The sequence below is a fragment of the Amblyomma maculatum genome, chromosome 1 (genome assembly GCF_055883805.1).
Source record: "Amblyomma maculatum isolate TAMU_Amacu chromosome 1, ASM5588380v1, whole genome shotgun sequence".
Lineage (NCBI taxonomy): Eukaryota > Metazoa > Arthropoda > Arachnida > Ixodida > Ixodidae > Amblyomma > Amblyomma maculatum.
In genome coordinates, this window is record NC_139344.1 from 50,250,616 (window position 1) to 50,264,568 (window position 13,953).

At 46.5% G+C, this 13,953-nt stretch overlaps 1 protein-coding gene and 1 pseudogene across 4 annotated transcripts in view; both read left to right on the forward strand.

Annotated features, from left to right (window-relative positions):
* The window catches only part of Sec31 (COPII coat complex component secretory 31), a 182,666-nt gene that overhangs the window by 121,659 nt on the left and 47,054 nt on the right, over positions 1–13,953 (forward strand). For all 4 annotated transcript variants that reach the window (XM_084588119.1, XM_084588121.1, XM_084588117.1 and 1 more), the window contains exons 20-21: positions 5,115–5,298; positions 10,666–10,745. In XM_084588119.1, coding sequence (XP_084444245.1) covers positions 5,115–5,298; positions 10,666–10,745 — 264 coding nt within the window. The remainder of the gene's footprint in view (positions 1–5,114; positions 5,299–10,665; positions 10,746–13,953) is intronic.
* LOC146202345 (uncharacterized) lies at positions 970–5,092 on the forward strand (annotated as a pseudogene).

Below are 13,953 nucleotides of genomic sequence, written 5' to 3' on the forward strand. Positions count from 1 at the left end.
ACAGGGCCCTCTGGAATTATAACAGCTATGAGGTTGTTAGAGGGGTATGGAAGGGTGTTATGGTACCAGGACTCACTTTTGGAAATGCAGTCCTGTGCATGAAATCAGAAGTACAGTCAGGCCTTGAAATCAGACAGAGAAAGGTAGGTAGATTGGCATTGGGAGCACATGGCAACACACCTAATGAAGGAGTCCAGGGAGATATGGGCTGGGCATCATTTGAGGTTAGAGAGGCAATTAGCAAACTAAAATATGATCAGAGACTAACCGAAATGGAGGAATCAAGGTGGGCACGAAAAATGTACAAGCACCTCTTCATGAAAAGCCTGAATACGAAATGGACTAACAGAACCCGAAAGCTCAGATTTAAGTACCTAGAGTTTGGAGATACACCGCAGCAAAACAGCAGCATTGAAAAGCAGGTAAAGGAGGCAGAAAGGAAAATGTGGGAGGAAAGAATGCAAGGAAAATCAGCATTGGTTATGTATAGAACTCGAAAACAGGATATAAAGAAAGAAAGTTTATTCGACAACTCACGAGGGAGCTCATTGCTGTTTGAGGCTAGGACAGGGGCCCTCAGAACAAAAACGTACAGGAAAAAATTTCAGGAAGTAGATATATTATGCGCGGCGTGCGGAACTGAGGAGGAAACAACGGAACATGTTGTTCTAAGGTGCCAAAAACTTCGTCCTGCCCTTCCCGCGGAAAAAGCGGCAGATCTGGAGAGAGCGCTGGGATTTGCTGGGGAAGATGGACGAATGGATGAGGAACGCGTTCTGATAACAAAAGAGAGGTTAGAGGATTGGTGGAAAAAGTCAAGAGAATAAAGAGAGGAAAAAAAGGGAGGGGGGCGGATACGGGCGGATTAGAAGCTAAAAAGGGGGAAGAGATAAATATATTTCTTTTAATTTTTTTGGCTAGGCGGCGCAAGCTGCCGTCCGATACAAAGGGCAGAGCCACTATCATCCATCCATCCATCCATCCATCCATCCATCCATCCATCCATCCATCCAACGTTTTTAGATAGGTTTACCGAGCCGTGTCTACGCTGGCGTTGCCCTAGTGCTTGCATTTTTGGAATGAGCGTGGCTTCTGCCTGTCAGCGCACGTGATATTTTCATATGTGACACAATGCCCGGAAAGAGCAAGTTTCAGGCTACGTGGCTCCATCATGACGAATACAAGCAGTGGATTGCGCCTGATACAACGAGTCCGCATCGGGCTAAGTGCAGGCTTTGCGGTAAAACTGTCGATGTGACTGCCATGGGTGAATCCGCTTTAAAAAGTCACATGAAAAGCGGCAAGCATATTGGCGCAATGAAGGTAGCGCAAGGGAGCGCGTTGAAAAGGTACCTGACGCCGGTCGCAGTAGAGTAGTCTACTAGAGCGTGTTCCTCGCAGTCGCCAAGCCTAAACGATGCTTGCAAAGCGCACGAGCTTGTCACTGACGCTGAAATTCTTTGGACTCTGTAAGTTGTGACATCCCACTATTCGTACCGGTCGTCATCCCAAGCAGGGGAGCTATTTCAGCGCATGTTTCCGGACAGTGAAGTGGCAAAGGCGTTTTCTTGTGGTGAGAAGAAATGCGCCTATATGACGTGTCACGGTCTCAGGCCTTTCTTTCTTTCAGCATTGCAGCGAGAAATAGAACAGTGTGAATTCTATGTCGTACTGTTTGACGAGTCGGCAAATAACTTTCTGCAAAGTAAGCAAATGGATGTGCACGTGAGGTGTTGGGACTCTGCTCACCAAGTGACGACCAGGTATTACACCTCCGTTTTTATGGGGCATTCCACAGCCGATGACATTCAAGAAAAGTTGCTAAGCGCCCTCGAGCCTTTGCCTCTTGCCAAGATTCTTCAGATATCGATGGATGGGCCCAATGTCAATCTGAAGTTCTTCAGAGGTCTTCAAGAGCACTTGCAACAAAACCACCAAGTTCTGTGTGTGGACTTAGGCACTTGTGGGCTACACACAGTGCACAATGCTTATAGGACTGGAGTTTCAGCGACTAAATGGGGACTTGACTGCTTGTTGTCTAGTCTGAGTGCAATTTTTGAAGGTGCTCCAGCATGGAGACAGGACCTTTCGGCAGTTACAGGCCAAGATACCTTTCCTCTTAAGTTTGTCGCCCACCGGTGGGTGGAGAATGGAGAATGTTCCTGTAATTGAGAGAGCGTTGCTGTTGTGGTGTGACATGAAAAGGTACATTGAGGCTGCTAGAAAAAAAGAAGTCAACCTGCCAAAATGTGCATCGTTCAATAACTTGTGGGAATTCTGCTGTGATGCTTTGCTGCCAGCAAAGTTGAATTTTGCCTTATGTGTGGCGATGGCGCTGAACCCTTTTCTGGTAGAGTGCCAGACAGACAAACCAATGGTTTTTTTCCTTGCAAGGGATTTAGAAACTGTTCTCGGAAAGCTGCTGACGAAGTTTTTGAAATGTTTGATCCTGTCTGCCAAAGGGATAGTGGGTCTGCTGAAGATCGACATTGATAATGCCGAGAACCATGTTCCACTTGAAAAGGTGGATATAGGCTACAAAGCAGAGCAAGTTCTCAAGAATTCTAAAGTGAGCTCAAAGGACGTGTTTCAATTCCGAATGGAATGTAAACAGTTTTTGATCAGTGCCACAAAGAAAGTTCTAGACAGAAGCCCCTTGAAGTTTGCATTTGTTAGGGGCCTTTCTTCACTAGACCCACGACAGATGTGCTCGAAGCCAGAGGAATGCCTTGCAGGTTTCAGAAAAGTGTTGGACACCCTCATCACTGCAGGTAGAATGGCTGATCACCTTCGAGACACGGTGCTGGCCGAGTACATGCACGAGCAGAAACATCAGCTTAGACAATTTGACAAGTGCACTGACAGACTGGATGAATTTTACCCTGATCTGTTGGAAGTTCAGTTCAACCTACTCGAAGTTGTGGAGCATTGTGAAACTTCTGCTTGTCCTCAGTCATGGCCAGGCAACTGTCGAGCGTGGATTCAGTGTAAACCGACAGGTGTGCGTTGAGAATCTGATGGACCTTTCATATGTTTCACAATGGATCATGTGTGATGCGATTGAGAAAGCAGTTGGTGTTCTAAACATTCCAATCACCAAGGAACTGAGGATCGCTGTGTCAGCTGCAAGGCAAAAGTATGGAGCATACTTGGAAGCCCAGAAAAAGCAGGACCTTGAAGCTTCAAAGCAGAGAAAAAAGCACTGCATTGAGGAAGAGCTTGATGCAATGAAAAGAAAGAAAAAGAAGCTGGAATTGACTATTGATGATCTCATGGCATCTGCAAATGCCTATGCTGATAAAGCAGAGGCAGAAAACAATGTGACACACATTGTAAAATCCAATAGCCTCAGAAAGACGGCCAAAGACACGAGTGAGGAGCTACACGCCATCAAACTCCAAATTCAACAAAAGCTGCTGGAGCTCCCCTGAAGTAGCCCTGAGGAGCTGCTTCCTCAGGATTTTTTTGTTTTGTGCAGTTGAAGCAGTGGACAATATTTTGTGAGGGTATAGGAAATAACCAACAATTTTATAAAACTACTTTTTTACTTTTCTGCGGGATATGACCAAACTTTCACTGTGATATTTTATGAAGCTATATTTAATTTTTTTCTGTGCAATAGAAGCAAATCTGCGTAGTGATGTTTTTTTCTTTGTGGAATAAATATTTCAGACGTTTTGAGAGCACTGTTTGAAGATCTTTGACATGGAAAAAAAAATTAAGCCCTCGAAGGGGGCCTTGAAAATCCTCTTATGGGGGCTTGAAATTCCTTGAATATCTTTGAATTTTTTTCTTTGCCACCTGTACGAACCCTGTGGAACGGAAGATGACTTCCTGTGGGATTGTGAAGATGCTCCCAGCGACGACACTGCCGTTTCCGATGAGTCGTGCAGCAGTGAAAGCGAGGATGGCGAGGATTCAGACTTTGATTAGAGTACTGACGAAAAAAAATAAATGGGCATTGTGCACTCCATGTGATGCTTAATGTGCGTGTTTATTGCGAAGGTAAGCCTTACTCAGCTTTTATTTTTGGTTGTAATCGAGATATATGTTCTAAGACGTCTGACCTGCAACTTGTTTGCGTTTTCGGTACTCAAAAATTTTTTGTAGAAAATTTACCTCGCGTAATGATCGCACCCCGAAATTTGCGTCAGTATTTAAAAAAAAAAGTGCCATCATTATGCGAGTAAATACGGTATGTTGTGGGCCAGGATGACACCTCACCCAAGAGCAGGCATTTTTGTTTTGAGATATTAAACGAAAAAATTGGTAGGCATGAAATAGTTGCCAGGCAATGCCATGCTGAGAAAAGAATGTGTCACTGGGCAGATAGTGGACGCAAATGTCCCCCTTTGTGGCATATCTCGTAGAAAGTTTTGTCTTCTCAACATCAAGGCAAAAGTGAAACTGAGAACCATAATTGAGGCCAGATATGCCTGAACTACCTAGTAACACAGTGGGGAAAGCCCCACTGCCATATATAGAAGTACTTGCTGTAGGGCTAGTTAGTTGATGCTGTACATTGGAACAGCATGAAGGACCCTAGCACAGGAATGAAGAGGGACAGTTTTCTATGTTCGTGTCCTTTGCACTGTCCCAATGTGTACCACCTTCATAGCTTTAGCTGCATAGCCACAAGAAGCTGTTCCCGAGTATATTCTTTAGAGCTATGGTAGCATCACTACATAGTTATGGCAAACTATTCATTAACAGTCACCAAGCAATGGCATCCGATACTTCGACAATGGGCTCAACTGGAGTGTCATATTTTTGGCGACGGTATACAGCGAAATGAATCCACACCTTAGAGTGGGATTTGAACTACAGCTGGCAAAAAGAATGCAGCTTTGCTTTCCTGAGCCCTAGACAATTCAGTGTGCACTTGCAGGATTTAAATTTTTTTAACATCTGTTCTCTAGTCACCAACTGCACTGAAGTAATTGAAGCCAAAACTAACTGAAATTTTCTCCCCCCTGGCAAAGCTAAATGACATTCCCATCCCTGTATTTTCACAGCCCACTTTGTAGGGAGAAACAAGCTGTGGCACACATGACTAACAGGGTGGTTCCAGGGCTCTTGTATGGCCAGCATCTGAACTGGTGTCTGTTCTGCAGGTCCCCGGTCTCGATACCCTAGTGTGCATGACCCGTGCGTGTACAATGAGCAACAGCAACAGGGCTATGGACAGGCATACTACCAGCCACAGTCACAGCTGTCCTACCCTTCCTCCCAGACACAGAGCTACATGCCCCAGCCGTACTCGCAGTCACCACCAGGCTACTACGCACAGGACCACGGGTAAGCAGACTTTTTTGTTTTTGTGGGGCCAGATGTGTGTGTCTAAGCACATTGCATAATTCTTTGACACCTTAAGCCAGGGTATTAGAGCCTGAATAAAAAAAATTGCATCTTGAACCTTTATGGGCCTTATGTATCGATTTTTGTGTAGGGTGGTGAGTGTTATCTTGTTTCCGATGTGCTATATAAAAGTACCTGAAAACATATTCATTTCGCAGCACACCCTAATTGTGATGCTTTGGGCATGATGCTTGTTGTCAGTTAAGGCCTAGAGAGTTGCAGCTTCCCTACCCTGCGACATAGGAGACACTGAGGTGTCCTTTGATTTATGAACATGGCGCAAGGAAGGCTTTATATGGCAGTGGTCAACAGAAAGGACAGTGCCTCAAAATTTGAACTGCGGAAAAAATTAGAAGCTATATATCTGATTGGGCCTCCCAATCGGATGGTCCATTGGAACTATAGAGCCATTTGGACTGCCCAATCAGAAGTAAGGAAATCATTGGGCTGTCCTGTTTGATTCGCGAGTCTAATTAGCTGACCCATTGAATATACAGTCGAACCCGGATATATCGAACTTGAAGGGGATCTCGAAATAATTAGATATACAGTCGAACCCGGATATATTGAACCCGGATATATAGAATTTTGGTTATATCGAACTCGCGGAATATCCCCTTGAAAATCCCATATAAAAGTATAGGAAAGCCGCGTCATATATCGAACTCAATTTCACCGGTCGTTCGATATATCGAACTCCGCACCACGCACTAGAAAGTGTGCCTTTCCCAAAGATGATCGCATCACCCTCGGCCGTTTGCCGCGTGACGTTTTCAAGCCACGCGCGGAAGGAATGAGAGGGGACAGTTCGGCTAGGGCAGCGCCCCCGCCCATTCCCCAAAGGCTCGCACATCTGCGGTTATCGTTTCCCGCGCGCCAGCACATGACGTTTGCAAGCCAGATGCGTGAATGAACCAGAGAGAACCGGTGGGAAGGAGAGGGGGGAAAACGCGATGGAGCGAAGCACAAGGTTGTGCCCATTCTTTTGCCGAGCTATCTCTCTCCTTCGTCTTTCCCAGCCTTCGCTCGCAGTAGCACGCGCTACGCATGCGCCAAGCTAACTCGGCCCGTTTTCAGACAGAACGTCGGACGCTTTCTCCAGCATGTGTTGCGAACCCTCTGCGCGCGGCGGCGGCTGACGTGGCTATGGCGCCTGCGGAAGTTAAGAAGCGCGGCAGATCTATATATATATATATATATATATATATATATATATATATATATATATATATATATGTTCTTTTTTTTTTCCGAGTCGTCTATTCTTATCGTTGTGCTGTACGCGCGGCGTAGCGTAAGATATGGTGTTACGAAGCGTTTTTCTTTTTCGTCTTCTTTCTTTCTTTTTTTTTTTTTTTTTTTTTTTTTTCGGGAGTCGTTTATCCTTGCATGTATGAATCAACAAAAGCACGCGGTCAGCTGCAATCATGACACCGGCTTTTAGCATTTTTCGCTTCAAACAGCATTTGCAGCTACTGTACCACGCTTTTCAGTGATTTTATGGCAGTGGACCACACCCGCCCCAAGCGCAGCGTGATAAATCGAACCAGGCTTGTGCAGTCAAGCCATCACGGGCAGTCTGCCAAGTTCGCTCCCCACCGCCGCAGGAGCTATCAAAAGATAAACACGCAGCCACATTATTACTGCGCAGCATCTTGGCACGCTTCCAAGAAATGAGCTGCAGATGGGACGACCCAAACAGAGTGCGACATGCAAGCCGTAACGCTGGCGATTTCTGCCCTGCTGCGGCGATACAGAAACCTTGTTTTGAGCTGCCGGGGTGGCTGGAACGGCAGAGGGACGCAGTTCCAACAAGTTGGAAATTTTTTGCTCTGTCGCTGCCGCTCGTCGCTGAGGTCGCTTAATCGCTTTCATGTGAGCGAGCTGGCCTTGACGCTTTTATTTTTTTCCAAATTCTCGAGTGCAAAAGTGGAAGGTGGGTTCATTATGCGAGTGAGTTGATTACGCGACAAATACGGTATCGTTTTTTCGCGTCTTAAGTGCCGTCCCAAGCCGATTTCTGTATATCAAATTATCGATAAATCTAACTATTTCGCGATCCCCTTCGAGTTTGATATATCCGGGTTCGACTGTATTGATAATTTGATATATAGAAATCGGCTTGAGACGCCACTTGCGATTGTAAAAAATGATACTGTATCTGTTGCGTAATCAACCCGCTCGCATAATAAACCCAACGCCCGGCCACGTTTGCCCCAAGAATTTGAAAAAGAAAAAAGAAAAAAAGTGGTCGGTGGCATGTCCCTTTGTTTCGGGCGCCGCATCCACAGCTCATTTATTGTCTACGCGCCAAGATGCTGCGCAGCGATAACGTCACTGCATGTTTATCTTTTGACTATACAGTGGACTTGACTCCCTTTAATCAAAACTCGGCAGGGACAAGGAAATCTGTTTCGTTTATTGGCAGTTTTGTTTAAGAGTTATGACCCTTGAAAGCTTGTTAAAAAGCGCCATTTCGTCCATGTTGAAGACGTAGCTCGGCTCGTAATTTGCAAGGACGTCTTGAAGTTTCTGCTGCTGCCAGTCAGAGCTAACATCATTATCTACCATGGCACTTTCACCTGCTATTGTGCGAAAAACAAGGCCGTGGTGCTTTTTGAAACGGCTTAACCAGCCATGGCTGAATTTAAAGTCTTCAATTTTGATCTGTAATGCAATGTCTCTCGCCTTCTCCTCCAAAATAGACCCGGTCACTGGAAGATTGTAACTTCGAGCATGCTTGAACCACAGGAAAAGTGCGGTGCAGGAAAAGTGCGGTGGCAGGGTGCGAACTTGGCAGAGTGCCCGTGATGGCTTGATTGCACAAGCCTGGCTCCGTTTATCATGGCGCGTTTGGGCTGGGCGTAGTCCACTGCCACAAAATCATTGGAAGACGTGATAGCTGCAAATGCCATTTGAATCGGACAATACTAAAAGCCATTGTCATGATCGCAGCTGACCGCGTGCTTTCGTTTATTCATTGATGTAAGAATAGACGACTCCCGCGGAAAAAAAAAAATGCCACTGCTTAATGTCTGCAGGCGCCATAGCATACGCTACGCCGCACGTTCAGCACTACGGCAAGGATGAACGACTGTCGCAAAAAAAAGAAAAAATTAAAAATCTGCCGCTTCTTGGCGTCTGCAGCTGCCATCATAGCTTACGCATAATCAGCAGGACCACACAAGACTTGCATCACATGTCAGCCGCCGCGTGCAGAGCTTTCACAACATACACTGGAGAAAGCGTCTGCCATGGGCTGAGCTGGCTTGTCCACGCTTGCGTAGTGCGTGCTGCTGCAAACGAAGAGCGGGAAAGAGAGAGGAAGGAGAGATAAAGCTTGGCAGAAGAATGGGTACATCCTTGTGCTTCGCTGTGTTGCGTTTTCTCCCTCTCTCGAACACCACGGCTGCATTGGTTCCCTCTCGTTCCTTCACGCACATGGCTTGCAAACGCCAAGTACTAGCGCGAGGCAAACGATCACCGTATATGCGCGTGCTTTCGGGAAAAGGACGCTGTGCTGCCCTAGATTGGTCGTCGCCGAACTGTGCCCTCTCATTCCTTCCGCGCGTGGCGTTTCCAAGCCACGCGGCAAACGGCCTAAGGTGATGCGATCGTCTTTGGGGAAGGTGCACAGTACAATGCGTGGCACAGAGTTCGATATATTGAACGACCGGTGAAATTGAGTTCGATATACGACGCAGCTTTCCTATACTTTTACATGGGACTTTCAAGGGGATATCCCGTGAGTTTGATATAACCTAAATTCGAATTATCCGGGTTCGACTGTATTTGTTTTTCGTTGGAGCCAGTTGGAATGACCCTGACCCGATGTTTTTTTTTAATGCGAAAACATCAAAGGCCCTGTTCTGTAGAAAATCGGATGTCGGCATTGGCGTTGCGAGTGAAAAATTGCGAGCGTGGATCTGGCAGGTGGTATTTGTGAGGTGATGTGGCCAGGCGCTGGCTGCTCAGTCGGTTGTGTGACGCCACGAGACCAGATGACATGGCAGGAGCTGCCAATTGGGCAGCTCCCTTGAGATGAGAATTGAACCCACGACGCTTAGATCCCAAGTCAGATATGCTACCCCTGGGCTACGCAACCACGGTTCACGCGGCTTGGCTAAAGCGGGATTTTAGATCTGTAACAGGCAGTTTTTCTCTAATGTGGCAGCTTAGGAATCAGTGAGTATTGACAGAGCTTAACTCTCCCCCAGATATTTTGTCAAGCTAACCGCTTTATAAAAGATAATTACTGGAGCCAGATCGAGCAGTAGTTCTTTTCGGGAATTGCTCTCTTTGTGGGGACATCAATTTGATATCAGTGCTAGTACAGTTGAAACCTCGGGAGGTATATGGCAAATACAGCAACCAGTCAGCGGCCAAATAACAGATGTGTACGTGAACATGTGGTTTTTTCGGGGCCCATATACGTGTGTACAAGTGGTGTTTGGTACAAACTAAACCTAACAATTATGCAGTAACGCAAAGGAGTGGATAATAACTGTAATATGGGTGAGAACTTGCAGTTAACAACTGCAATGCTATTTTATCGGCTCATGACGATATGTTGCCGCATGCAAAGCAGCGTCATCTGCTCCCTCATGCACTCATTTTTCCTCGAATCCAAGTTCCAATTTGTTCTCTCTTTTTTTTTTTTTTTTTTGCAAAAAATAACTGCCTTTCAAAGAAGGCTGCCTGCAACACCTATAGTGTGCTGCTGTTGTGGCCTCTGAATCACGTGACCGCCATGATCAAGCAAAAGGCAGCGGTTTTCGAAGTGGATTTGTGCTCTGGAGAGGAGTTTTTGTTTGCTATATGAGAGGTCTGTAGATTGCCTCTGGAGAGGAGTTTTTCTTTTCTATATGAGAAGTCTTTAGATTGTTATACTTTCACTTTGCCCTTCATTACGGCGTCTCTAAGCCTGAATTGCGTTGGTATGTTAAACCTCGCAAACCAAAGTGACGTGAGCGATCAATTCTTGCCTTCTCTCTGGCTCACGGATGTGACTGCGGTTTGCAAGTGATGGCGCCACATCTGCGGAATGGAGGGGAAGAAACCCCGCAGTGCAGTTTAGTGTATTTTGTATCTAGGATAATTTGACCTTCACTACCTGTAGAAATTCTTCTATACTTCATGTCTTTTACAAGAGTGGTACACATGATGGGAGAGACAGGGTGGTCAACTGAGTGGAAAATATTTCTTATTCCCAATTGTCTCTTACATCCAAGTCTCTTATAATGGGGTTCAACATGCTTATTGTTTTTCATATATATATATCGCTTTCTTTTCCCTCTGTTTTTTCAGTTATGGAGACCAAGGTTCCACGTACACATTAGCAAACTCAACCGCACCGCAGTATACAAATGTCTATGGAGCATCAGCAGGTAAGAGTAAGCACTGCGCAGAGTGCTTTAAGCAGTTTCTTGTCTTGCATGTTGAATTGGATCACAAGGTTGCTTGTTTATGCTAAAAGCAATATGAAGTGCTGCTCCAACTTACGCACTCTGAGTAGCTGTCTGTGCTTAGCAGGCCTGTGCATATAGGTATCCAAGCTTTGAATTTGAATCGCGTAATAACATAGTGTATACAGTTGCCAGTAGATTTTTCTTGTGTGTGTACACCAAAAATTCAGACACGCTTTTAATTTGAACATTTCTACGTCAGAATCATTGTCATTGTATGCCTCCAGGACCATAATTTTTTGAGAAACACTACTATTTAGGTAGTATGTTCAGTTTTCAGGTCTCTACCATGGTAGAATTAGTATGGTAGCGTAACTCCCACAGAAGCCTGCGTGTCAACTCTGAGCGAGGCTTTAGTTTCCCGGCGCCCCTGCGAACTGTGAGGCAAAACAAACACGTGACGTTGCTTGTGACGTCACAGTGACGTACTTTTGGCGGGGAATTTGATTGTCATTTTACTTATGAACGAAAAACAAGGCCAACAACGACGGAGGCAGAACAATGCTCGGATAAGGCAGAAAAATGGACACCGTAACTGTTTAGCCAACTTTACTTGACATGGATTTCTACTGTCAAGTTTTATGTTAACTGAAATGTTACGGCATCTTTAACCACCTTATCATAGCATCGCTCTACCTCCGTCGTCGTTAGCCTAGTCTTTTGTCACGCGTCATGTAAACGCATTCTGGGGCTTATTTCTTCGGGCACGTTTGTGAACAAGGGTCTTCAAGTGAATTCGGCAAGCACGTGGACAGAATCGCATGGCTTGAGGGATTTCACTAAGGGCATAAATGAGTGAAGCTGTACTGCATAGAAAGCAGGGCTTTATTAATTCACGATTACTTACATAGACACTTCACGACAATGCAAATCTTGAAGTGTAGGAAAGCGACCACCGCTTATTCGTCACGGTCTTCATGAAATCCTCGTGATAACAAAATGACCTGAGCGTAGGTCTCTAAACGAGACGTGGTGAGATTATAAAAGGGTAAAAGATCTTGCTAACAAACAAAGTACATATCAGTGTCAAAGAACAAAAAACAAACGAACGGAATAACTAACGCTAGCACTAAAACACCAACCTGTAAGAGCTTAATTAAGCAGTTCAAATTGGGATTGCTAGTACAGTAAAACCTCGTTAATTCGAACTGACGCTCGGGTCCCGGCATGGCCCTATGTATTTCAATAGGAGAAAACGCCCAATAATTCGAACATGCCAGTATCCACAACGGTTAATTCGAACTAGGAGCCCGTGACTCACACAGCTCCTTGCAGACAGAAGTCGGCCCATACCGTGTACAGTGCGCAGAAAGATTACTAAAGATGCAAAAAACAAAATCTTTCAAATCTGCCCCCGCGCGCGCACGAGACGCGATGCGCCCTTGACAGCCGCCACAGCGAGCATTCCGGTGCATGCCGTAGCAGGTTTTCGCTGCTGGGTGCCGCCAGGCTCCATCACACCAACGGTCCGGCGCAAGCTGTTGCAGGTTTTGGCTGCACTGCGGTTGCTGGGTGCGCTTTTGACAAGCCTTTTTTCTTTTTTGTCCTGCGGTCACGTTGTGTGCACAACGCAGTTGTCGGTGTCGTGCATTTGTTCGTGCCGCGGTGGTCCAAGTTTTACCGTTTTCGTTGCCTCACCGCTTTGCCAGCGACGACTCATCGATTGTGACAGCCATGGCAAACCGCGGTAAATACACGGCAAAGGACCTCAAGACGAAATGGAGATTTTGAGTGAGGTGGAACATGGTGCCCTATCCAAGACCGATATAGCCAAAAAGTACGACATCAAGAAGAGCATGCTGTCAACGTATCTCAGGAACAAGCAATCGATCAGTGCTGCCTTTCGTAAAGACGTTATGGAGCCCTTTCGCAGAAGGCTACGGACGTCGGCCCATCCCGAGGTGAAGAGTGCTGTAATGGCATGGATAAAAGAAGTTCGCAGCCGGAACATTCCGTTAAAGGCCCACTGTCCACCCTCCGGTCGAAAATATTTTCTTCCCCGGTGACTGTGAGACTTTGCCCCTGGAACGCAAGGCCGCAAAATGTTTTTGAAAAGAGTAACTAATAACGCAGTTGCAGCCACCGCAATCACCCGATTCTATCCTGCCTCTCTCCTTCCGTTCCCTCGCAAAGGTTTTTCACTCTCCTGCCCGAGGTCGTCTAGCCTCCGCAATACAAATTCCCCTTTCTCCTCCGCGTTTGGCGGGAGGTGGGGCGTGGCTCTCCGCGAGCGCGAAAAAAAAAAAAAAAACGGTCGAGGGAGTGCGCGCCGCTGGATTCAGTCTGGCCGTGGCGAGGGAAAAGCGTGCTGCGAGCGGTAGACACCCATCCTTCTCCCGTCAGTCAGCGAGACGGACCAATGGACGTCGTTCCCGGTACGTACGTCATTATCGGGGCCCGTCGGGCCAGCGCAGGAAGCGGTGAAGCTGGCTTCTCAAAGGAGAGCATGAGGGAGCTTTGAATTGTATTTTCGATACTTTGCGGCGTGCGTGTCGCTGTAGAATTTTGCACAGACTATCTCCGGTACCTGATCGAAACACTGGGCTTCTTTTCTTAAAAGGGCCTTCCCTGGACAGTGGCCCTTTAAGCAGGCCCATAATTGCTGCGAAGGCTGCAGTCATTGCCAGCCAAATGAGCATCAGCGAGTTCGGCGCCTTGGAAGGCTGGCTGTCGCGTTTCAAGGCACGTCACGGGCTGACATTTAGAAATGTTTGTGGGGAGTCAGCTGAAGTCAACAAGGAAACGTGTGAAAAGTGGGTCTCCAGTGAACTGAAGGAACTCCTCGCCGATTATGCTCTCAGCGATGTATTTAATGCTGACGAGACGGCGCTGTATTTCAAATTGCTCCCCAACAAGACCGTCACTTACAAAGGCGACACGTGTGCTGGCGGAAAGAGAAGCAAAGAAAGAATCACCGTCATGATGTGCGCAAATGCAGCGGGCACGGAACGGTGCCGCTTGCTGGTGATCGGCAAGGCAGAGAAGCCTCGCTGTTTTAAAGGCATCAAGACGCTTCCTGTTGATTACACCGCAAACAAAAAGTCGTGGATGACACGGGAAATTTTCACCGACTGGCTGCGCAAGCTAGACAGGAAATTCGCTGCACAGAACAGGAATGTTCTCATGTTCG